This window comes from Nestor notabilis, unplaced genomic scaffold, assembly GCF_000696875.1.
Source record: "Nestor notabilis isolate BGI_N333 unplaced genomic scaffold, ASM69687v1 scaffold16070, whole genome shotgun sequence".
Classification (NCBI taxonomy): Eukaryota; Metazoa; Chordata; class Aves; order Psittaciformes; family Psittacidae; genus Nestor; species Nestor notabilis.
Window position 1 is genome coordinate 44,527 of NW_009911765.1, and position 25,565 is coordinate 70,091.

A 25,565-nucleotide genomic window follows, 5' to 3' on the forward strand; every position below is an offset into this window, starting at 1 on the left:
AAGTATGAAATATGCAAACATGCACCTTTTTTGTCCAATCAATCAACTTGCTATTTGCCATCTTTTAATTCCACCAAACACTTTCTTTTGTGGTGGAAAACTAGCAATCTGCCCATATAATTTGGTATCTTACGCTTCCTATTTCTGTCTGACAAGAACTAAATTTTTCTTGCTCCAAGTATATCCACTTTTCCAAGGGCTCCTGGGCAACTCGGCAGTCTGTACCCTATTATCTCTCAATATACTGAAAGCAGTAGGGTAGCTACAGAATAGGCGAAACTGCTGCTTTCTGCATGCATTACTGTTTTAATCAGGCTCTTCAGTTCTGTGCCCAGATACTTCAGAAATCTACCACATATGACTTCTTTCATGATTTACGAAGGAAGCACATATTCTAAGTATAGATAATAATTGCACCATTTAAATGATAATGCCAAGATGTTTTGTATGGGGAGGAGATTCATGCAGGGCATTTCTACCATGAACAGCTCTTTCATAGGGCTATCTATCCTCACACCAGATGTCAAATATGAAAAGAAATACTTTCGCATGAATAACAAAGTTCATTTGACTGAAGGATTTACCTCCTAGGAACAAGAGCCTCATAAACATAAACACTGGGAGCAAAGTGAGCCACGTAAGGGCTTTTGCAAAAATTAAACCCATAACTTGCCACTAGAAATGGGGTGTTTCATCTGTTCAATAAGCACTAAACTTCTCTTTGTTTTTATGGCATCGTAATCTTTGATTACTCTGATAAATATTTGGACTATGCAAAACATTGCAATGGAACTAATCACAGTTATAAAAAAACCTATGTGTGAAAATGAATTAGGAATGCAATGAAACCAGCATATTTTAGAGAAGTTCAAATACAGAACCACATTATTTTAACTGCCTCCTGGCCTCGTTCTTTTATGTCTCCATGTAGTCATTTACACCTGAGAAAAATGGTTATGAAAGTTGTTATGCTAGCTGGCTTTGCATAAGCATAAGTAGGTCACTATACCAGACATGGAATACCAGCCTCGCTCTGTGTCACTGGGTTAACCCAAACCACACAACTGACTAGCAGTAAATTCTAACACAAAACCATGGTCCTGTGCTGACGTTTAAGTCTCTTTGTGTTGAAGTCTGTCTGTGGAATCCATGCTCTCACTCATAACTGTGTATAAAACAGCCTCCACCCTAAGAAGGAAATCTTTCTTTTCCCTTCCTCTCAGCTCACCCACTATTTTTCTTTGCTTTGGTTTTATTGCTCAGGCCACAGCCAGGAACACCATATTGCTGGTAGATCATGTGTGTAATTGTACTCTACCCTTTACTTAAAGTTACAACTCTCCCTATACTTATTACAGTTGTCTGAATGAATGTAAGGTTAAAGAAGAACTCTAGGCATGTCTGTATTGCTTCACGATGAAAAGGCTATTCAGTGTTATTTATTCTTTTATAGTAGGAGATGAAATAACTGTCATTCAGAGCACCATGCACCATTCAGATGCCAGGGGCCTGTATTCTGCCTAAAGCTGAGCTGGAGAAGATCTGTAGTCAAGAAGAGCAACTCAAGAAGAGCTTTCCAATACCTAGAACTGCTTTTCATAATTCCTCTTTAGGAAAATGATCAGACTTCTTTGAGGGCTAGATAAAAGCAACATGGTTGCTTTCAAAACCAAAAAGCTTTTCTCTACCTCATTGTATTCTGAGCAGATGCATTAATGTAAATAAAGTTCAAGTGTAAATCATGTCAGATAAAAAAGTAATTCCAGTGGCTAAAGTCATGCATAGTTTAGTACCAGCAACATTATGGGGTAGTAACAAGAATACATGTGGATCAATGGGTTGTAACTCTATATCACTGATGTGATTGATTGATAGTGTCACGTACTGTCGAATATGTTTAACATACTACTTCTAACAGCTGAAGTCTGCATTTGGTTGCAGCAGTCTAAACCCAGAATAACTGAACCAAAGCAAATGGAGATACTTCAGATGTCACTGATTGGAACAAAGATTGTGAATTTGCACTTAGCATTTATATAGTCCTTTCATCTTCAAAAAGCATCACAAACATTAGTTAATTCTAATTCTTTCATAATGACCTTTCTGCTAGCCTTTTGGGATAAAAGCAAGAAACTGTAAGAAAAAACCTAGCAAGATGTGTAATCAAGTACAAACCAAGCCTCAGATGTGAAAACTATCTCTGCCTCATGCTAGATTTTGTCTCAGCAAGAATGTAAGAACTTTTACCAAGGCTCATGTATTAATTCACCATACAATGTATTTTACTGACATAAAATAATAGTAATAATCCTTGAACAACAGGTTTACTGTCATAGTTATAGGATACAGCTATTCCCTTTTAACAGATAGATAAGGAACTCAAAATAATATTGCATTAAAAAATTTGCTGGGACCTGCCACAGGACAAGCCAGTGAACATCTACGTTAGATACTCTTCAGTCATTCTGGGATTTTTTTACTGCTTCCAATTAAAGTAAGGAATTTCGTGAGTCGTTTTTAGACAGTTTTCTTGGAAGCAGCAGAAGCTTCCTTTACCTACCAGGTCTTTCTGCCCTCCAACGCACACCTGCAATTTGATTATCAATTCTGGGTGGCTCTAAGCCCAGAGTCTCAAATAAGTTCCTCGTGTTCCAGTTGCTTGCACACTTTGTACATAGGAGTGGATTGAAGAAGACAGTACTCATTTTCATGGTGACCCAGAACAGCTATTGTTACAAGAACACCTTTAATCTCCTGTTTCTGTTTTCGAATTGAATTCAAGTAGGAAGAGATGAAAGGAAGTGTCTCACTAATCTGCTACTACAGCTGGTACTTCTTGGTTGATCATATGCTAACTCTAATTCTGTTTGATTCTTCTTAAAATTACTGCTTCTATTTCTTTATTTGACAACCAGGCATTCGTTGCTATTTTTGACGATGAAAAAACCCTTCCCTCCCTCTTTCTTACAGTTACTTCCGCAGGAAAAAAACCCCAAACTTACTGCATTATGATATCAATGCATGAATTTAACCTCTCCCTCGGTAGGTTTTCTTCCACAGTGTGCAAATGAGACATTAAATAATACTTTGCTACTTACAGTCAGGAAAAGACTTACAAAGCAAGCTGAAGAGCGAAAGAAGGATAAGGGTCATGCTGATATGAAGGGCATCGGTTGCACTGCAATCCATTTTGGATTTCTTGCAGGCACACACTTGCAATTTCAGCTCTGTGTTGTTAGTCAGAGGCGGATTCCCAGAATCTGTCACTGAGATTGGGATGTTGTAATTGGCCTTCTTCAGGTTTTGAAGCAGGATGACCTGGGCATGAGTATCTGCAAAGGATAAGGTGAGAATTAGCCAAATAATGAATGTTTGGAAGGAAGGAGGAATCTGCAAACAGACATGCTACAGTTACTCCCGGAAATTAAGAAGAAAATGAGAACAGCCTAAGGAAAAGATTATAGAATTTAATTGCAGGTAAGAGGCAGTACAGAAATTCTTTCCTGGGCTGAGAGCTAATTGCAGACTTATTTCAAACCCCACCAAAAGAGAGACTTTTAAGGGCTTCTTTTTCTTTAAATACACTATTTAAATGTCTGCAAATTATTGGCAGAATTTACCTATGAAAATTAATACACTAATCAAATGCATGTCATCCCCAAAGCAGCATAAAAGGGAAGAATATATGGTTTGATGTTTGGAGATCAGCAAAGAAAAAGACTCCTCCACTTTGTCCTACAGCCAGGTACAGATATCCTGGCTATATCCACCTTTATTTTTTTCTAATAAGAATATGAAACAAACTGCTAAAAGATTCAATAGTGATAGATATAGAGACTACGTGCTAGAAAACAAACAGAAATAATCTATCTTAAAAAGAAATCATAGAATGTATTACTTTGTGTTTACAATTTGGCATATGAACTTTCTGCAACTGCATAGAGTATGCTTTGATCCTCTCATCAGTAGCATATGGTCCCAATGCATTGGAGTATTTTACTTGTGAAGAGTTTAAATACTTAAAATTAGGAAGTTTTTCAACTTATAACCAGTTGTAACATTGTATATTGTAACAATAATCTGCTAAAGCCCATGCAAAAGTTTCATGCTGTCCTAATGCAAAGTGTTGTGTATCTCATGCAAACAAATTCTATGCCACGAAATATGGTGATCTTTAAAAAACTACGAGTCATTAGCAGACTTTCTTTAATGCAAAAGTGAAAGAGGAAAGTTTGTTTAGTGTGGTAAGAGGAGGAAAAAAGTCAGGTTTCAGAGAAAATGCAGACTGTTAGTATGTCCCATGGTCCGAGCAAACAGTATAAAGCACCAGCAATGGGTCCATCCTGCAAGACTTTTGTGCACAACTGCTCCTCAATTCACAAAATAGGCAGCCTCAGGGTGAGTATCTGGAATGTAGGGATAGGGGGACAAAATGTATAATTTAAAGAAGTAATAGACTTACCATTAAGCTTGGCAAGTCTCCACATTTTTTCTGGGCCAGATTGCTTACTCAGTTCAAATTTGAATGGATCTGTGTTGGGAGGAAGGTCTTTGTCTGTTGCTCCGAGTACCACTACCCTGAGATCTTTCGCATCATCACAAACTTTTGCCAGTGTTGGGTAAAGGGATGGGACATTGTCATTGACATCCCCCAAGGTAATGTGTAAAGTTCCTGTACCTGTAGCAGGAGGGTGACCTATATGAAAAAACAAACATATGTTTATTAAATCATACTTCCATAAACACTTGCTCTTATTCATACCTGCATGCTTGCGAAGGGAAATAATTTTTATAATTCTTATCTTTGTTATATCAAAATTGTTGCTTAAAAAATTGATGAGTCAGTATTATAAATTCATTGCTGTATTTACAGAATACAGCCTGTCTGATTCTCTACAGTATGGATAATTATTCTAAGGAAACCTCCAGGAGAGGAATATTTTGAAATTAAAATGAGATTAGGATGTGAAAAGTTATCTGGAAAAGAATCTGTTCATAAATACATACTGAGAGAAACACAGTAAGAAACATGCCCTGGAACAATGGCATGGTATTAAAAGAATCAAGAATAACACAAGTAAGAGGAAATATGACAGCAGAGAGGAATCAATCTGTATGCTGGGTGTCCATAAACAGGACAGGACCAGATCATTCCCCAGCAACCCTTAGGGCCACGCAGAGTTATGTCAGCAGAAGTGAAACCTTTCAATGTGCAGCTCTGGAAAATGGTATCTTTTATTTACCCAGAGTCACCCTGTGTTAGCAGTGGAGTTTCAGTCCTTCTCAGATGACTTGCCAGCCTCAACCCTAACCTGAAAGAACCAGCTTCAGAGGTGAGGATGTTGTCTACTCACCATGGTACTGCTACAAGCCTTTGCGCCAAGGCTGTGACTGACAAAGCAGCCATGGCACTGGAAGCTTTTGTAACAAGGCATCTGCCCACTGGGAGCTGGACTGAGACTAGCACCTCATTTCACAGAGGTCAGAATTCAGCTGACAAGTGGTAATAACTTTCAGCTGTACAGATGTTTGCATGGTCAAGCCAGTAACCTACTGCTTTCAGTCTAAAAGCTCAGTATGTTTTATAGATCCTCTTGCCATCCCATTCTAAATGATGTCAGAGTTTTGTAAATGCACATTACTTCCTTCATTGCCCACCACATTTAATTCCTCATTTGAAATGCTGCACTTCTGTGTTGGTTTTATTACTCATTTTTCTGGTTTGGAACATCAGATCTATGATCTCTGCACATCCCTTAGCTACAAGCCTTTAGCAGGTAGAAAGGATCCAAGAGGTTGCACTTAACCTGTAAAGCACTAGTGCAATGTGTCATGGTAGTTTTTAGTTTAGTACTGAAAGAGGTACATTTTAGCATGATTACCCTGCCTATAGTAGCCCAATAAACTCTGGCATTATTGCTGCACTGTGAGTGCATCCTAAAAGAGAAGTAAGTACCCTGTGGTCTGGATCTGATAAACTACTAACTGTAGCAGAATGTAATTAGTCCTTCCAATAACAAACGTTACTAATGGTGACACTTCATCTGTTTCATGCACACATAAATGCATAACAAAGACAGAATTTTCATAGTTCTTTAGCTCTCTCCCTCCCCTCATCTCATACTTTGTCATCAGTAAGGCTAGGGTTGAGTTCTTTTTAATGAAAAAGAAGCTATTTTTCACTTTTTATTGGTCTAATTGAATTTGCAGAAAGACTCCAATACATTTTTTTGTTCTTGATATATTATTAAGTAAAGTCACATGGCAGAATGAATGAAAAGACATTTGAGTATTTGAAATATGATCATAAAAGCCAGCCTTTCATGCACCTAATTAAACTGCTGTCTTTAATTTTGAATGCATTATTTCCACACTGGACTGATAATGTCTTCTGCACTGCCCTTCTTATCTTTCTCTGAAGTCAGTAATATTAAAATCTGCCTTTTGAAATTAAGAAGCCAACAGCATTATGAATGTACTGTTATTTTGTCAAACGCAGATATGGCTGCATTTTCTCTGCTGTGCCAATGTTTCACCCTTTTTGTATAGCTTTTGGCCCAGCCAACTACTATGCACAAATAGAGAGAAAGGAAATTGCTTCTGTCCATTTCAGTGACTTATTCTCTGGTTGGTTTTTATTTATAATGATTTAAACAAAATCTTCTGGTTATTTATGAAGACCTCCAAAAGAAAAATAAGCAAATGTGAAGGTCATAAACTGAAGCTTGTTAATACACATGTCATAAAAATATGAATAAAGGAAAAATGGTCACAACAGATCCACTGGGAGTATGTGACTTTCATAAATTTGCAGTATTATGCCTTTGAAATAATTAAAAAATCCCATGATCTCCAGACAGCTTTGGCTTTGAAATGAAAGATTTTAATTCTGAAATAAAACTTCTCTTAATTTGTGTTGTAAAACCTTGAAAGCAGAATTAATGTGCAAACTAAGTCATAAAGGACTCTGTCCAACAACCCTTGGGAGTAGCTTTTCAGAAGCTGCTCCCATTTTAGTCAGTGAACTGTGTTGTCCAATTCTTCTGAGACTGAATACTTCAAACCTTTCGGTGTCTTTAGGGCCATTTGGGACAGACATCATTTCAAACTCCTGCTAAGCCTCCCACAAGTGGCACAGCCATGAATATGCTATGACAAATATACGAATGCCACAACGTTACTCAAGTGTGTAAAAGCTGATAAAACAGAGACTGAAGGATGGCTAATTTCATACTGAAAGTGAAAGCTTAGTATTGAATCATGAATTTAATAATCTAATGCAAAACTGAGAACCTTTACAAGTTATCTTCAATGAGACTGAAATGCAAGGAAGGTCTTTCAAGTTAGTTGAGGTCTGTGGGACTGGAACTTTGATCAGCAACACTAAAATAGCATATATTCATCTTAGAACATACCGTAGGTAGAAATGTATGATGCACTTATCTGGATTGGGTCATGACTGGTAATTTCTTCCGATCCTGGCTTTAGACTGCATACAATATTATGTATATTGCACATACTACTAATAGTTGTCTGCAGTTAGGCAATAGCCACTGCTGTTGTAAGATGCAACTAGTGAAAAATAGACTAACAAAGTAGTTCTATTTTATGAGTTAGAGAGTGCCACAGAATACGATGGGGTCTATTGTCTGTGAAGTAGAATCTGTAATGCAAGGGACTGTTACTAGAATGTTTTAGTGCTATCAGCAGAAATGACCAGGTTGCTTCCTTTAGTTAAGAAAAAAAATAGTTTCAGAAAAATATTATAGATACAGATTCTTTGTATATTTCTGAATTTTAATGAAAAAACATGCAGAATAGTATCAAAATTATTAATGTAAAGCCTTAAATTATAAGCCCTCTGTAGAAACACACAGCCAAGAAATTTGAAAGCTGGCATTCAATTTAGGTCCGAAAGGTTCCTGTAGGAACAGCAATGGCATTTAGACATCAAACTACTCAAAGGAGACTGCCAATCAGGTACTTAGTTTCTTAAAAGATACCAATTATGCACAATGATGGTCATGAACCAAGATGACATTTCTCTTAAGTATCAAGACTTGTATCAAATGGCATGTCTAACAAGCAATCATATGGTTGAATGGCTGATGATGCATTTAATCTGAGCATAACATTTTTATAGACATGAAGAGCCATTTTATGTTCCTCTTTCTAGTTTTCCTACTGAAATGTGATGCTGTTGTGTACAGATTTCTAACATGGCTGAGCTGTGCTCTGTGAAATTAAAGACAGTAGCTGGACTGCTTTGAATTTGAATTAAGACATTCCTGGTCAGTTCACACTGAAATACCAACAACTTTCATTTATTTGAAATGACAGCAAAAATACAGATTTAGGAATTGAGGTTTGCTGGTATGTCTCATACAGTAAGAAGTCAAACACCCCTAAAAAGTCAGTGAACCCTGAGAACTTAAGTTTTAGGAACTGGGAACTTAATTTAATCCAAAGAAAAACACATAGTGTGACTCAGGGTTGCCTATATGACATCCTATTTCTTTGCACAATGTAAACACTCCTGCACTTCTATCTTGCCTTCTTACTGCAAGCATCAGACTGACTGAGGGATCCTCACTGCAGGAGTAAGTCTGCAGTAATGTCTTAATGTGGTAGGACAAGTGGTAATGGGTTTAAACTAAAACAGTAGAAATTCAGGTTAGATATAAGGAAGAAGTTCTTCACAGTGAGGGTGGTGAGGCACTGGAATAGGTTGCCCAAGGAAGTTGTGAATGCTCCAACCCTGGAGGTGTTCAAGACCAGGTTGAACATAGCTTTGGTCGACATAGTTTAGTGTGTGGTGTCCCTGCTCATGGCAGGGGGGTTGGAACTAGATGATCTTAAGGTCCTTTCCAACCCTAACTATTCTATGATTCTATGAATGTGACACCATATCTTGGGCAGACATATCCACAGCAACTTTAAAATAGTCAAGGCAGATACTAAGAAATATGTAGCATCAAATTATTAATATGAAAGTTGTTTTCGTGTGTTTCAACTCAAAATGTGACTTTCATGGATTATTTTAAGTTCATACACATTTTAATCTAATGCTGAGGAAGCCTTGATGAATACAATGCTGGCTACAGCGATATCTGGGCCGTGTCACCCTGTTATTTACACAGTAGTATTTTGCTCCACTAACTGAGCTCTATCAACAATGGAGAAACAATTTAGGCACTTCATTGTCGGAATCACAACAGTTATATTTGGAAAAGCTATTCTCTTCTAGAAGTACAGCTGAGCATGAGTGTAAGTAAAAACAGACATCCATCAACACTAAATTGTCAGTGTGCACTTAGAGAAGCTGGTCAGAAACATTTCAAGATAGTCATTTAAATACATCTTCTTGAAGAGAAAACACAACATAAAGGTTTAATGCTTTTTTCCAGCTTTCCTCTTTTGATTTGCAGCAAATCTCAAGATTAACATAAATGACCCTGATTACATTTTTCCAAGCATTCAAAAACATTAGTGAGTTTAGATAGTTCTTGAAGAGATGCATATTCCTTAAACTAATGGAAAGGTTCTTAAGAACATTGCTGCTTTAAGTATAAAATCATATTTGGTCAACAGACCACCCCAAATCAAGGAATAAAACTAATATTTGTCCACCCTACTTTGAGATTGCTGAGTTCTAAAATTTTTAAATCCCTCTTTAGGATAACTGAGGTGCATTTTTTGGTATTTTTTCTTTTAGAATTGGGTATTTAAAATACTTTTATTTTAAATTCTAAATGACATTATAAACTAAACAAATTGGATATAACAATAATATTCATTGGGCAAATAAAATTTCATTTAATTCATGAAAACCAACAGGAAAATCCTCAAGAAATATTTTCCTTTCTAGTTTGATTCTGTTTTTTCTTTAGTTTGACACTAAACTTGACTTGATCTAAAATAAAACAAGTTGCACAAGGGAGAACAAGAACTATCAGACACAAAGAAGTACATCTCCACATACTATGTGAAAATAAGCTTTAAATAAATCAGATGAAAATCACTTTACTTGTAAATAATATAATTTGTTTAGTTGTATGGCTAAGAAAAAAAGTTTAATGATCGACAGAAAGAAAAATGCTGGGCACACTAAGCAAAAAGTGTTGTCTCGGAGGAAATGAGCCTGCATGTTCTCTCTGAAATTTAGGAAGTTCACCTAATAGTAACAAAAGCTACACACAGGAAATCTCTACTTAGAGCTCTAATGGTTTGCATCTTGGTCATTATAGCAAAGGAATATGTATATAAATGACTTACTTATAAATCTAATTAGAAACAAATATATATATATATATATAAAGGAATTTAATTTGAACTATTATATTTTGATTTTTTAAGGACATCAGAGATTGGATTCTGGCAAGTTATCAAATTTCCAAAGAAGTCAACCATTCTAGAGAATCCAGCTGCCACACAGATCTAAACTACAGTAATCCTGGAAGCCAGAACAGTTTTTAGGAAGAACGGAGCATGAACCCTTTCACATGATCATTATGAATAGTAAGAAGACTTCTGTATTCATTTCTTCCTGTTAAATTAAGCTTCCAGCACCACCAAATTAAAACATATTATCTATGCCCTTCTATGCCATGATGCAGAAATTACAAGACCATTTAATTCCTAGAGCAAGCTATAGGACCTCCAGTGCCATATAGATTCCCTCTCAAACTGAGTGGAAATTAATTTCTTTAAAATAATATTAGAATATTTATGCTTTACCATTTAGGAGCAGTTGTTAATCCACTTGCACTATCACTTATGTAATACAGAAGCTCAGCTCCAACTTTCCCCCACTTCCAATTTTTTGCTGCCTAACAAGGCTACACACGTAAAAAATGGGTCATCAGTTACAGTAATAACAAATTTTCTTCATATTTGAGCAGAAAAAAAAGCCTTTGAGAATTCAAGTTCTCTAATTTCTGGCACAACTACCTTTCCTCTGAACCATCATGTATAAAGCCTTATCTCTATAAACTGCATCTGAATCATAGTGATATCGAAGGCTGTTTGGAACTCTAATGATGCTCACAGAATTTCCTTCATTTTACTCCCATGTAACTGACTGTAAAATGTAAGAATGCCTAGGATCTCTTCTGGGATATAGATTTCCACCAATTTATCTTGTTTTCAGCTCTACCTTTTCCTGGAGGAGAATACAGCAAGAAAGGAGGCGAATAAAGAATGAAGAGAGCGTTGTAGAAGTTCCCAAATTGTCTGCAGGAGCAGACAGCCTGTGCATTATGTGATCAGGCTGAGTAACTGTTCCCTTTTTAAAATTACTATACTTCAAATATGGGCTGAGAGAAATAATGCTTCATGCTTTCTAATGATATGGCTATGAGAAACTAAACACAAATTTCTACCTCCTTCATGTTTTTTTTTTCCCCTCCATCTGGTGTTTTTCTAATCAGAAAATGTGTGCATCCGAGGTGATTTGGCAGCAGGTACCTTCACTACAGGCATAAATCCCATTCAGGCAGGCGTATTCCATTGCAGTTTGTGTTCAAGCTGAACTCTGCTAGTGGTTCAACCACAGTAAATGGATCCAGTACAATGGGAAGTTACCAAGGTTTGGGTGTGCTGCTCAGAATCTGACATATTTGAAAATCAGTCTCATAAATGCCATATGCTGACATTTTGTATTAAAGAGGTCCCAGATTTCCCATGAGCTGAAATTTCCTGTGCATTTCCTGTCTGTATTGCATATAGATGTTTGTCAAAATGTGTAAAATAAATACTCTTTAAAAGTTACAATCCTTCATTCAGTCACTCAAATAATATATGCAGATCCTATTTTTCAGTAATTGCATTTCCAAAGAGCAGAGTTCTTTCAGCATATCAAATTGCTACTGACATATGCCATCCGTCTTAAATACTGTTTTCAGCATTCTAATTTCTTTTTCTAATCATGGGTCCGTGATGACAAATTAGAACAATATTTTGTGTGCAATTCATATTTTACCGAAATTTAAAATGGCAAGAAAAGGATGAGTATTCAATTTATTTTCTCTTCTCAATTAATACAGCAATTAAGATAAGGGGTATAAAACTGGCTTAATTGGGTTGCCATGGTAACTAATTGCCCCATTCTTTTTTTTCCAAAATAGCATGTTTTAGGTGGAATCAATCTATGGTAATTTAATTATGTACATCATGAAGCAAGAAGCCAGGTTAGATACATGTAAGGAAAAGTTCTAACTGCAAATTGTTACACATCCCTCTGTTGCTCCAGCACTTTCTAGATGTCGTCTGTTACTGTTCATTACGCATAGTACAGAATGGATGTATTTCTTTTTAATGATTGGGAGTATCGAGACTTTCACAATATATGAGATTTGAAATTGTTTGGGTGTAGTTCAGCTGGTCCTTGGAAACAGGAGAAAAAGACCCTGACTCATGACTTCCTCATTTTGGTTTGCATGGGCCAACGAGAAAGGACAATGGTGCCCCTCAACTGACTGCCTTATAGATAAGCAACTGGACACAGAGAAGCAATACCAGGTTGTGGATCTTTTAGCTGGCTAATGTAGCTCAAAGCAAACACTGGAATCACACCAATCTAGAGTCACACCTTTTTATGGGCGTCTGTATCTCTTAACCCTTACTTTGCTCAGATACACAAACTCCGTTAAACAGAGGTCTCTGCTGGAGCTTGTTTCCAGCAGCTCAGCCCTGCCTGTGCCTGTAGGTGACTGCTGTCCCAATGCTTCTCTGCCAAACACCGGAGTGTTGTTGTCACATAGGGAGCAAACCACTTCCAGGAAATAAAATAGCTCCTTTCAGTCATGCTGCGTTGCTGTAAGAACTTAACTGGCACTTACTGTGACTTAGTGCACTTACAGCTACATCAGTTAAATTTTTGGACCCTTAATTCCACCTCTGAGTATATTTAACGCCTGGAAGAGATGTCAAATTTTTAAGGACATTTACCCTCTTCTATCTTTAAATGTAGTACAGGTACTCATAGTCCCAGTTTCTGTCTCAGTGGTTCCCTGCTGATGAGCAGGGGAGGAGGGTGACATGCTTCCATTAGCTGAGGGGATCGGTCTCAGTGGGAGCCCATTACTGCCAGGCTTTGCAGCAACACCATAGCAGAAGGAGAGTGAAGCTGAGAACTGCATTTAACCAAATCAGCAAGACAGAGTATTAATGTTTCCTCACTTGATACCAGCAGCTGACATATTTGAACAGCATAGGTGGTTTTTCCATGTATCAGACAAACAAAGGTAATCAAAGTTTTTCTTCTAAAAAGATAGAAGTTGTTACACAATGGGAATGCTAACTAGGGTATCACATCTGTCCACAATATAAATGAGTGATTATTGCATAACTGTGGTGAATCTAGATATGTTTTGTTAAAGGAAAGGGAGAAAACCATTTTAACATTTTTAAATTTCACACATTTCCCAGATATTTTTTAGCTTCACTGCCAAAATTTGTGTTCTGTTTTTCGTTTTCTGTTTCTAAATTATGACTTAAACTCTCAGAATATAGGGGAAAAAGACCATTCCTAGAGAGTTCTTAGCATGGCTGACCTTATGAAAAAAACAAACAGGTATTCTGCTTTATGATAGTAATCCCAAATACTCCACTGTGGAATAGAATCTGTAAGACAACCTACAACATGGTCACACAGGAAATTTGGACAGTCTTTTCCAAGCAGATTTCTCAAACTCGTAAGATTGCTTTTCTGTATTTAACATGTGTGTTTTACAGTTACACTCCCAATACCTGCACTGTGTGCTTGTGACACTGAGCTGGTTTTAGTGATTAGAATTCTCAATTCAGGAAATAAAATTATCACCATTATTGGCACTTCTGTTAATTAAATGAAATCTCTGATGTTTTCCAAGTTTGCATAAACCTGACTTTGTCCCATTATGAGCTCATTCTAAGATTAAACACAGCTCATGACACTTTAATGTGTTGACTCTGCTTCATGATATTTCCTACTGGTGTTTAATTTCTTCTTTAATAGACCAGAGACTCTATGTGCACACAAGTCTTCAATAAAAAGTTTTCAAATTCTAATGACACTAACATGACCTTTACTGAAATCAAAAGTACAGAGAAAATTAGGATATTCATTCAAAAATGTCTTTTATGTGAATTTTGCTCCAATAAAAGGTCAGAATTTATTATCTACAAAATTAATACTGTCTCCATCAATGTTGTTCTTACATATTGTTTCAATTATGTTCAAGACAGAAAAAGGAATCATTTAAATCAGAAATAACATGATTCATATTTTACATTTCTCTGCAGTTAATATGCTGAAATCAGATAATTTCAGATAATGCTGAAAAATAATACCATAAAGTTAAAAAAATATCATAAATGACTAATTTATTTCTTATGGTGGAATGATTATTTTCTGTGGTCCATTCACAGTTACTGGTAAAGAACAGTTTGGTGATTTACTGAAAAAAAGATAAAGATGTGATGGACTTATATAAAGAACTACCAAGCATGAAGCTCCTGGTTTTACTTCTGACAGAAGTCTTCAGCATCTTACAAATAAGAAAAATGCCCTGGCATTTGTCCCCTGCACTGATGTGTAATAACAAGGAGCCAGTGCCTGTTGAATCCAATGGCGGATTCTCTATTGATATCAGGGAAAGAAGATGAAAAAATATCTCTGTGGGTTTTGTTTTCAGCTGCCTCCACTCTTCATCCAAGACAGCACACAAATGTGATGTGACAACAGTACCTTTAATGTAACTATACAAACTCTATATGCTGTTAATATTAATAGAAAATAATATATTTATTTTCCATTTTAGTGTATGTCTAAAGTCCTTTAGCAATGTCTAAAGTCCTTTAGCAATGTCTAAGGTCTTATTCGATTTTAGAACCTCACTATATTAGAAACATTGTCAAAAATCAGTGCACAGCTCAGACACCCTCCACCAGTAAGCATCATGAGTGCAATCCCTTCTACTGACAATTAGCAAAGGTAACTGCTGAAACTTGTGCCAATGCTGTTAGAAACTGAACTTTGGGAAGAACGGATGAGGCACTGTTGACGTGGCCACACAGACATGCAGACCTCTAACTGAGCTGGCTTGTCTTGGAAGCTTCACAAGCACCAGCACGGTGCTGGGCCTGGACTGAGGTGCTGTGTTATGCTTGGAGCTGTGCTGTGCACCAGCTCACACTGCTGCACTGTGCACTGGATGTTACCAGGACTCTCTCATATTCCCCAGTTAAGAGAAGGGAAGTTGGTGGCAGCTCAGACTTCCTCAGTGCATGTGCCACTCATCTCAGATTTGACTTGGAGACAAGAAGATAGGCAAAAGAAATAATAGCCTGCATTGAATACTTGTGGAAAAAGTCGCTCTGATTAAATGTTTTTTATTTTCCTCTGTTCCCTTTTCTGCCCAAGTCTGTTAGCCCAAGCAAATGACTTGCTGTATTGGAAATGCCTCTGAATGTTCAATGTATCATTTTATCTCATTTGGCAATTCTTAATCCTGCCTTTTTCTGCCCTCTCACACAAAAATACCATATTAGCTGGTATTAGACAAGCTGCACTTACTAACCTGAACAGAGAGACTTGCAGTCTGTGGACAAAGCTTTTTTAATGAAAATGCATACCGTCATGTTCAATCTAGTTTTCTTCCTCTTTAAGTTAACATAACCTTCTTGTAAAGTCCTGAAAGAATTCTGCATTCATTCCATATTATTCTACCACAATTTGGCTTGTCATCTAATGTAATATCTCTTTTCAAGACAGACATTAGCTATGATTGGTAGAAAAATGAAGCGGGCTTCACATCTTTGCTGTTTAGCATTATTAGTGGCCTGAAAATAACTAGCGGAACACATTCCCAGGGATATTATCAGTCCCAGTCATAACTGCAGGGGACAAGACAGACCTAGCCCTTGAAAAAATTTGTTAAATCTCCTTTAGCTACAGAATAGACTGAGACTGCAGACTGACAGCACGTGGAGCAACCAGTGAACGGAGCAATCCAGCCACAACAGTGTGGGAACTGAGGCTTGCCTGTCCCCCCGAGGCCTGCTGAAGGAGGAGCACTTGCTCCCCTACAGGCTCCAGCATCACTCTCCTGGCCAGTTGTGACCAGAGGCAAGTGTCTCTGCATGGCTGGGCTTGGGGGTCCAGAGCTGCTCCTCACATCCCACTCATATATTTAAGCAGACCAGCAGAGGTTTTTTCTAGTTACCAACCTGCCTACAAGTTTCACAAGTTGCTGGTTAATTAATCCAGGGTGATACAGACCACAAGGTTAGCATCAGCTACTTAAGTTCTGATATTTATTGTCACTTTCACGTGTGGCTGAGCTACATACAGTGAAGTACTGTAGTACAATACTCCTGAGTGATCATTATTAACACTTTAGCATGACAGAACTAAATGCACACATGTGGTTTTCAATTACTTCTCTCAAAGAAGTCAATAATGTTGGCATAGATTAGCTCCTGCACTAACTGTACTGCAGAAATACAAATAGACACTGCAACAACCACTGACTCAGTGACCCAACTGAACAGGATTCCTGATCTTCTGCTGCTCTGCTCTTCACCTTTCCCTTCTATCATTTTTCCAGAACAGAAAAACATCTGGGAATTAAGAATGATCACTTGGCAGTGAGGTTCTTGGCTTAGAATAGATGAACAATGTTATCACCCTAAGCACAACATAAAGGCATGCCCCCAAATCCACCTTCATTCAGGCTGCTTTCCACAGTTGGGAATATTCAGCTTCTTGTTCTACCTATTCGTTTTGAGAATATTCGACTTCACCTTTACACCATATTCAACCTTGTCTTTTTGATAGTCCCACAATAATGTTATCCTGAATTTTTACTTTGATTGTAAAATGACATTTCTCAGTGTATCAGATTTTAAGATGCATTTAAAAACTCTTTATCCAATAGCAAGTAAAAGACAGAAATAAATTTAGTGCCACATTTTCGATGGAAATTTCCTGAGAAAAATATGTATATGAATATATAAGTAAATCATCATCTCAGCAGAATTCTTTTTCTTTTATACTTAAGGCGATATTTTCTTTTTCCTGTCAGGTCCTGCAAATGTTCCCTGAGTCATGTGGTTACAAAAATGTAGAATTACTCTCCTAAAAAGAACATTTTACAATTCATCACCAGGGCTAAACCAGCTGCAGCTGTGAACAAGCGTTAGCATATTAGCTGTTATATTACAGACAAATCTTTTATTTAGTTTGTGCCTTTAGCTCTGGAGATTTGGAACGTTCAGGATTTTCTCTTCCTTTCTCTGCTCCAAAGTCATTCACTGAATTTTCACTAGATAGACAGTTTAATTCTGATTATATTTGACAGAAGAAACTTTAACCCACACAATATGTAAAAAATTTTGCAATTTAACAAGGAGGTTTATTTATGTCTTTGTTGTCACAGTCATTGTATTGAATAGAATAGAATTCAGCATATCAAGGATGAGTTGTTATTGGTGATATAAGTGCCTTAGGCTTACTAACTGCTCAAATATTTTGGAGAAATTAACTTTGACGAAGATGGTTTATGACTTTCCAAGAATGTTCACAGACTGTTTGCATCTAGCATTAAGATCTCAGCTTAGGAATAAATGTGTGAGACATAACCTTGAGTCATCAAAGCTGTTCTAAGCTTGAAGTTTTAAATTATTTCCACTGTTTGTCACAATGATGTCTAATACCTTTAGGTGACCACCTAGAAAAGTGTTGAAGCACATGCTGAACTTCACACATGCACCTTTCTGAACAGAAAATTTCAAGCAGGGGAAAAAAAGACATGTATTTTAGTGAATATGATCTATAATATTTACTCACCATTGTCAATTGCCAGAAAGAGAGCCGTGTATGTGTCATTCTGAACATGAAGAGATTCCCGATCCAGGGCAGCAGTGGTAGTAATGGTACCATTCGTAGGGTTGATTTCTAGCCAGCCTGCTGGATCCTTGTAAATCGAATATCTAAATAAAAACATAAAAGTTATTAACGGATTATATATCTAGTCATGAAAGAATTACATTACTACAGAGAATATGTCTTTGCTCTCACTGGCTTTCACAGGGTTGATATATTTAAAAAAACACTTTAAACCTTGTGCCTTCCCTTTGAGATGGTTCATTATTGTTAGCCTTATCTGACAGCCGGAGATACAGAGAGGTTTGAGTCAATTTCTTTGGATGCAAACATCCCAGAAAAGCTTAGTATAGAAATCAATACTTTAAATATTTTGTAGGACCTGTTTCCTCTTGCTGTGTTGTACAGCCAAGTACCTGAACACTTACCATGGCCTCGGCATCAACACTGGTATCTACAGACTTCATGAATACTCTCCCAGTCCTCCTTTTTCCAGACTCAAAATTCTGTCTGGAGTTATATGAATGTTCTTCTTTTTCTTTTTTTCTTTTTTTTTTTTTTTAAATTAGTAATTTTGGATGAGTCTAGAAATGTGATAATTTGTGGGGTATGGTAACAAAAAGAGTGTAAGATAATGGGTTCACCTGGTATGACATGAACTGATTATATGCAGACTCAATTTTTGTGCATGTGTTCTGCAGTCTGTGATCTGTAGTTTCCTGCTGTTACTGATTCAAAGAGATGCTCAGAATCTTGGAATAATTCAATCACATACATGTTGTCTAAATAAGGATTTGAAAATACTGTCTGTCAAGATCCCTCAATGTAAAATCTTCTGTTGTGCTTTCTTTGCATTAATCAGCACAAATATTTAGACCATGTTACTGGAAATATTTAGAAAGATTGTAGAGTTTACGCACTGAGAACTGTCCTGCTTGACTGAAGTAAGAAACATAAGAACGTTCATGATTAGAGCCTAATTCTATAATCAGTTAAATATATTAAGTAATATAACAACATAGCGCTGAATCAACTGGCACGAATTCCCTCTCCAATGAAAAACGTGAATATTTAAAACCAAAGCTCCAATCATATAATCAATACTTAGCATAATAACCTGTTCATCTTTTTCATAGTGAATTGTTATAGTTCATAAGCAGCCATACAATCTTCTATAGACATTTTAAATTATAAATTATTGACACAAAACCTGTTATTGTTTAATAAGTATGTGCCTAGCCAGTGCCTTATAGTGGCATTCATCTGAAGGTGCTCCACTGGATAATGCTGCCAAAAATAATTTATCAGTGCAACTGTTTCCTGAGGGAATAATCACAAACAACAGATTGTTAGGGGGCTAAAAACAAGTACGTAAAATGAAATAAAATGGCAGGTGCTAGAATAGGAAAGAATAAATTGCAGCCTTCTTGGTTGACAGACATGGTATCTCTGAATGCTTATTGCAGAGGCTTGTGTTGGTCTCTTGTGCCCACTGGAAAGAGGAAAAATAAGTTGTGATTCATTGCTAGATCCCTCCAGCAGACTGTTAAGGTATAGCCAATGACATTGCTAACAACAAGGGACAGTGTGCAGCTGTCCCATCCAGCTGCCTCTTATCCCCAGCCCCCACGTCAGACCTCTCAGTCCCATCTAACTTCTGCTTTTGCACTGCCCAGTTATTTTGATCAGGTGGAGTTTCAGAACTGTGGATTTCTTCTGGGATCTCAGAAGAGCTGGGCAGAACCACAGCTCCAGGCTGGCAGAAGCCATCAGCATCATTCATTATTCATGCAACAGATTTTCCTGCTTTCGAGCAGTAGGTCTGATCATTTGGCTGAAGGTAAAAGGTAACGAAAAGCAAATGACAGTATGTGGCTCAAGCTTAAATTTTGTCATTAAGATGACATTGTTAGAGAGCATTGAATGAACTGAATGAATCTCATCTCCCCCTCACACCAGGACACTCCCCTCCAACATCTGAAATAATGCCATGGGAAGGTGTCATTAAGATGGTTGTTTTTTTCCTTTCATGTAAGTTAGGAGAGGTTAAAATGGATTTGACTTAGCGCCTCTGAATAACAAATTTTGGGCATGGACACCATACTATTTAGCAGGAAGGAAACTTAATTGTTAAAAAAGGAAAAGTTCTGGGCAAACTGGCTTCCTCATGCATAAATGAGGCAGCACATGTACAGATACATGCAGAAATACAGGCCAGAAACATTGACATCCTTTCCCAGACCACAGATCAGGTACCCCCTATAACTGCATTAGCTAGAGGCAGAGCAAGCCTTGAATTTATTTGTGCCTTAGAAAGCACAGGGCTCCAAAACCCCTGTGAATTTGCAGGGTGGCCCACAGGTCCATTTAAATATACTATTCTGTAGATTGACATTATACTTCAGCGATTGATGAGGTACTCTTATTTCAGAAGAATAATAATCTGAAGAAAAGATTCTGAGTTCTGTCTTTGAAAAACAAAGTTGCTTTTAGAAGAAAGCCTTCTCTTAATACATCAGTCACTTCTCACCAAAAACTCGTCAGTATCCTCAACATTTCTTTGGTGTATCTCCAGGGTAAGTGATTTTATCCTCCAAAAGATGAACATGGATAATTTCAGAGGTGCTAATAGACAACCCTGTTCACACAGCTGCTGTTTTTCACCAAGATCTTGCTTCAGGCTTGACAAACATGACCTCCTCGGGGCTGCTGAGCCAGTCTGACTTTGCCAGGGTGTGTAAGACCACACTGGTGTTCATGCAGCCTGCTTCAGAATCAAAAATTAATTTTTATGAGCTATGATTATGTTGAAGTAAAATAGAGGACAAATTTGGAACTTAGAACCTTTTGGAGTTTATGAGAAAAAGAGACAAATACTAAACCCACTTGGCTTAGTCATTCTCCCAGTAAAGTCACTCAGACTTTCACCCCTAGCTTCCTCAGGAGCAGAAATTTTCCCTTAGGGAATATGTGGAGAAAAAGCAAAAGCAAACACTAGTGCATAGTGAGACATTCCACAACCTAACATGTCCTTCCACTTAATAACCCTTTCAACATTAATCAATACCTGAACTTTATCTCTAGTAAAACTGAGTTATTAGAATAGTAACAATGCAATTCATTATTTCATTTAATTTAATTTCATTTCACTTCTTTGTTTCTTTCTTTATTGTTGTTTTTACAGCTTTGCAACAAAGGTATGCACAAAAATATGAAACAAGGGCAGCCTGAACAATTCCTCGTCTATTGTAAAATTGCAAATTCTCAATTAACCCTAAAACAATTTAAGAAGATTCAACACTTCTAAAGTAATGAGAATTTAAAATAGATTGTATTATCTTCCCTGATTGCTCTACAAAGCACTGTTGGGTGTGCAAATAAAAAACTGAATTGTATAACCTGTGATTTGGCACAGGATATTGTAAAAGTAGTACTTCGTCTTTCCTACCACATTTTTTACTTATTGTAAGAGTTTATTGCAGTACCGTTAAGATGATTGTTCCTTGTGCAATTTTTTGAGGGCTCTGTTCACAAAGGGTTTAGAATAGACTCATTAAGAAAAGTACTATAAAAAACAAAATTATAGAATACAAAGTTTCACTTCCTACTTCTGACTTTAGTGGGATCTGCTGCTTGCACAGCAGTTTTGAAAATCAGACCATTTTTCTAGCTGGTTAAACAAAAACTTACATGCCTGCAGGTAACCATGCAGCTTTGAAAATCGTAAGTACACCAATACATCTGTATGGGTGTACACAGAACTGTGTTCTGTAATTGGTGTGCCAATTACTTTTTAGTTTGGACTTATTCTATATTGCAGTAGTGAAATTTAGTGCTGCTTTGTGGAGTTTCTTTTTCTTTTTCTTAAATTTTAAAGCATGACAACAACTTACAGATCCCAAGGGCTTATATGGCAAAAAGGCATGGGCAAGTGGGTTTAGCTTATTGACTGCGACGTCCTTGCACCAGGTTCATGACCTTGTACTGTCTATAAGCCAGCTATTGCAAAGGAAGCAGTAAAAACCAATTCCCTTAGACTGGAAAGCATCTGCTGTAAAGTTGAAGTATACGCCTTAAATTTACACCTACAGATGGAGAGGCTGTAGATGCAGAACAAGATGCACAAATCAAAATATGCACTTGGACTATTTGTTGCAGAACTAAAGTAGCAAATATATGGAAATAATTTAAAATTTATAAATGACATCTTCCCCTTCCTGAAGCACAAGAAAATAATTCTGAGAACATCTCTTGAGGTTGGTAGCAGACGTGTGTGGTGCTGGTGTCTGGCAGCTTGAGTAGCACAGAAGACCCTTTCACAGAACAGTGGTTGTAATATGGATGCAAAAATCTAATCAGAGCCACAACTTTGCACTAGCCACTAAAGGAATTTCACAGCCAATGGTGCAATAGCCCAGGGCACCAGAGGAGAGAAGCAGGGCATTCAGGCACATGGTAAGATATTGCTTTTGGCAAGGACTTCCTGAGCCTGGGATTTGCCAGACTTTTCCTAAGTGGAGTCAAGGAGTCTTGGCCCTTAAGCTTTAACAGAAAGAGAAGGAAGGCAAAATGAAGCACTGCCAAATCTGTGTTGAATGATACATCTACACTAGTGTGATTTGCGGCATTGACAGGAGTAAAGGTGAGCAATTTAGACAGGCTTGGCAGGGTTTTCAGTGTTGCACATCTGGAGACTTCTCAAGTCATGTTGTGCAGAGACTGCCAATGGTCAGAAAGACACAATGGAGGATAAGAAATGGCACTGGACCTATGAAATATATGTCTGATTCTGCAGTTGGGCTTTGCTCTGCTATGGCAAGGATATATTTCTGCCCTGAAAAGCTGTTGAAAGGGTAAAATCTGTAAAGCATTATGAAATGGCTGAGAACATACAGCAATGAGGGACAGAAAGAGTACCCAGATAGGCAGAATAGATAATAATAATTTTAATAACTTTCTAAAGATGTAGAAAGTATTTACTGGCATTTTTAAATTGTACAGTTGCTCATCTCCTTGTTTTAAACTATGTGTAAAATAGAGTTAAACTCAGATGAGTAAAAATGCATATTCTCTGTGATACATACAAACACGTACGTGTGTGTCTGCTTACTGGTCTTGGGTGAAACTGAAAGTTTTAAAATATTGACAGTATCTATTTTGATGATAGTTTCAACCTGACTGGCAGGAGTCAGTACCAGAAATGCAATTATTCATACATTATATTTCCTTATCATGTTTACTGCTTTTATGGATTCTGGTCCCACTGACATATAAGTGAAAAAAGTATCAGCTGAACAGAGCCAACATTTCACCAAAGAAATATAGCTACATATTTGTATTTTGAATGAAAAGCATTCACATTATCCACATTTCTGAATCCATAGCAGTTCACCTACAATTAGGTAATATATTGAAGTTACCATATCTGTCTTGCTCCTGCTGGGACTGTAGCATATAATGGCAGTCTCTGAAACTTTTCTATGAGCTCTCCGTGAACTATTCAAGTAAAATGATCGGTGGAGAAGGTTACTTTGTACTGCCTGTGCCTAAGAGCTCAGCATGAAAGCTTCCGTTTGCCTCTGAATGAGAAAAAATAATCTCTAAATACAGACAATATGTAATCTTTAAATCAAGACAAGATGAATTTCATCTCATTATATCAAGTCCACCTGAAAAATCAAGAGTGATTATCTATGGGAAAAAGATTCCCAGGTAGCTGGAGAGACCAGTACAGCAATTACATCATAAATGTGTGTGCCTATGCAAACAGTGGTAGTTCTAAGAGAAAGGGAAAAATGCTTCATGCAATAGAAGTATAACATTAAAAATCTGGATTTAAACTGCATTGGGCTTCATATGCTTTATGTACAGATGACATAGTTTAGCGCTCTAGAGATCAACCTGCTTCCCATCATGCTCCATCTTTTCTGCCGTGCTATCATTACCTTTTACCTTCACTAATTAGGGCACCATATGGCACCAGAAAGAGCAGAAAGGAAACCTTATTGCAACGCAGCAATTCTCCAGCAGAAGTACACACCAGACTCATTAACGATGACACACTGGAATTTTTCTGCTATTTGACTATATGATAACAAAGGCAATCCTGCTCCCATACTGGTTAAGTTATAAGTTTTGGGAGCTCAGCTTACATCTCCTATATGTATATTCACAGCCTTGCACAGCAGGCTAATTGCTAACCCAGACTGAATGAAAGCAATAATAGTAATTCTCTAACAGATATTACTGTAACTGTATTAACATTTGATTTTGCAACTTCCAAGCTTTGATGGTTTGGTTTTTTGGCTTTTTTGTTTTGTTTTTTAAACATTTGTGTCATTAAAGCTACTGGAAAAATGTCTTTGGAGCAGTTGTGGGTTTTCATTTTTTTTTTCCAGATATTGATAAACAATGATGTCAATGAATGAAATGGATTAATATCAAGGCGGAAGAGAATATATAGGTTGCTTTTAGTTTTATACTTAGGTATAAAGCTACTATCCAAAATTTTCTGCTGCAATCCCTAAATACTGTGTTGTACAAGTCAGTAACACATGATCTGTGGTCCTCATGTTTAGTGTTACAAAGCATGTCCCCACAAGAGGAGGAATTCCCTGTATTAACAAAAAGTTCTGGCAATGAGATAGAGAAATTGTCAGTAAGACTTATATTTACTTCACCACATTAGCTGTAAGTGTACTACCAGTAAGCAGTTCTGTGAAAAATCAGTTGTTCCAACGGGCTTTTCATATCTCCTGTCAATACTACTTCCACATGTGCTTTCCATTTGAATACCCAAATACATTTTTCTTTCTTTATAATCCTAGAAGAGCTCTACAACTTCTAGTGAGATCCACAGAACAGGATGTCTTCATATCTTTCTGTGTGAGGTAAACTCAGAAGCTGACAGCTTGCCATTCAACTGGTAAATGCCTGAACCTGAGCCTTCATGTGAGCATCACACTGTTTCACATCTCTTTCAAGAGGCAATGATGGTCTGTAGTTCAACAACATGCCAATGCCAACCACTCATCTCCTCTGCAGCTGGCAATGATCTGCCCTAACAGTTTGGTGCATTCTTTTGTAACTTCTTTTACATGAATGCTAGCAGTTAGAATGGCAGTGTTGTCAGAACTATAAAATTACTATTGTGGGCACAAGATCAATGGCAATTTCAATGTAACTGCTGTTGCTGAGGGTGTTCTGTTACATAGGTATAACAGAGTAATAATTCAAAGCTTTTTTTTCCTGATCTATTACCAATTCAAATACCATTGCTTGAAATAACAAGAGCATGTCAGCAGGTAAGTGGCTGTGTTAGGTGAGAGGGGCAAAAACCGATCAGTGCTGGGTTTTGTACATAACAGAGATGTATGTGCATTGCTGTTGGCAAACAGATATGCAATGCTACCCCAGCACTTGCTAAATCCCCCGTGCCACATCACTTTCAACACACTGCTCTGTCCCTGAGCATGTAGGCCCTGTGCTTCCTGAGGGAATGCAGGAGGCAATTTCACTCTGTTTGTAGAAGTATTGACTGCTCAATGTGCTGTTTGCAACAAGTCTGTAGTTTGTACACAGGAGACTTGTCTACCAGGCAATTCAGATATGCGTGTGACCTTTGAGGATCCAGAATAACAGCCTGACAGTTTTGGAGAACTGGTAACATTAAATATCCAGTTAATGGAGACCCCTGCTG

The 25,565-nt window shown here is 37.3% G+C and overlaps 1 protein-coding gene across 1 annotated transcript in view; it reads right to left on the bottom strand.

Annotated features, from left to right (window-relative positions):
• CDH13 (cadherin 13) overlaps window positions 1-25,565 on the bottom strand; it is a gene marked incomplete at its 5' end in the record, with an annotated part of 59,513 nt that overhangs the window by 11,743 nt on the left and 22,205 nt on the right. Inside the window, 3 exons of the mRNA XM_010016241.1 lie at window positions 3,117-3,332; window positions 4,463-4,696; window positions 17,831-17,973. Of these exons, the coding sequence (XP_010014543.1) occupies window positions 3,117-3,332; window positions 4,463-4,696; window positions 17,831-17,973 (593 nt within the window). The remainder of the gene's footprint in view (window positions 1-3,116; window positions 3,333-4,462; window positions 4,697-17,830; window positions 17,974-25,565) is intronic.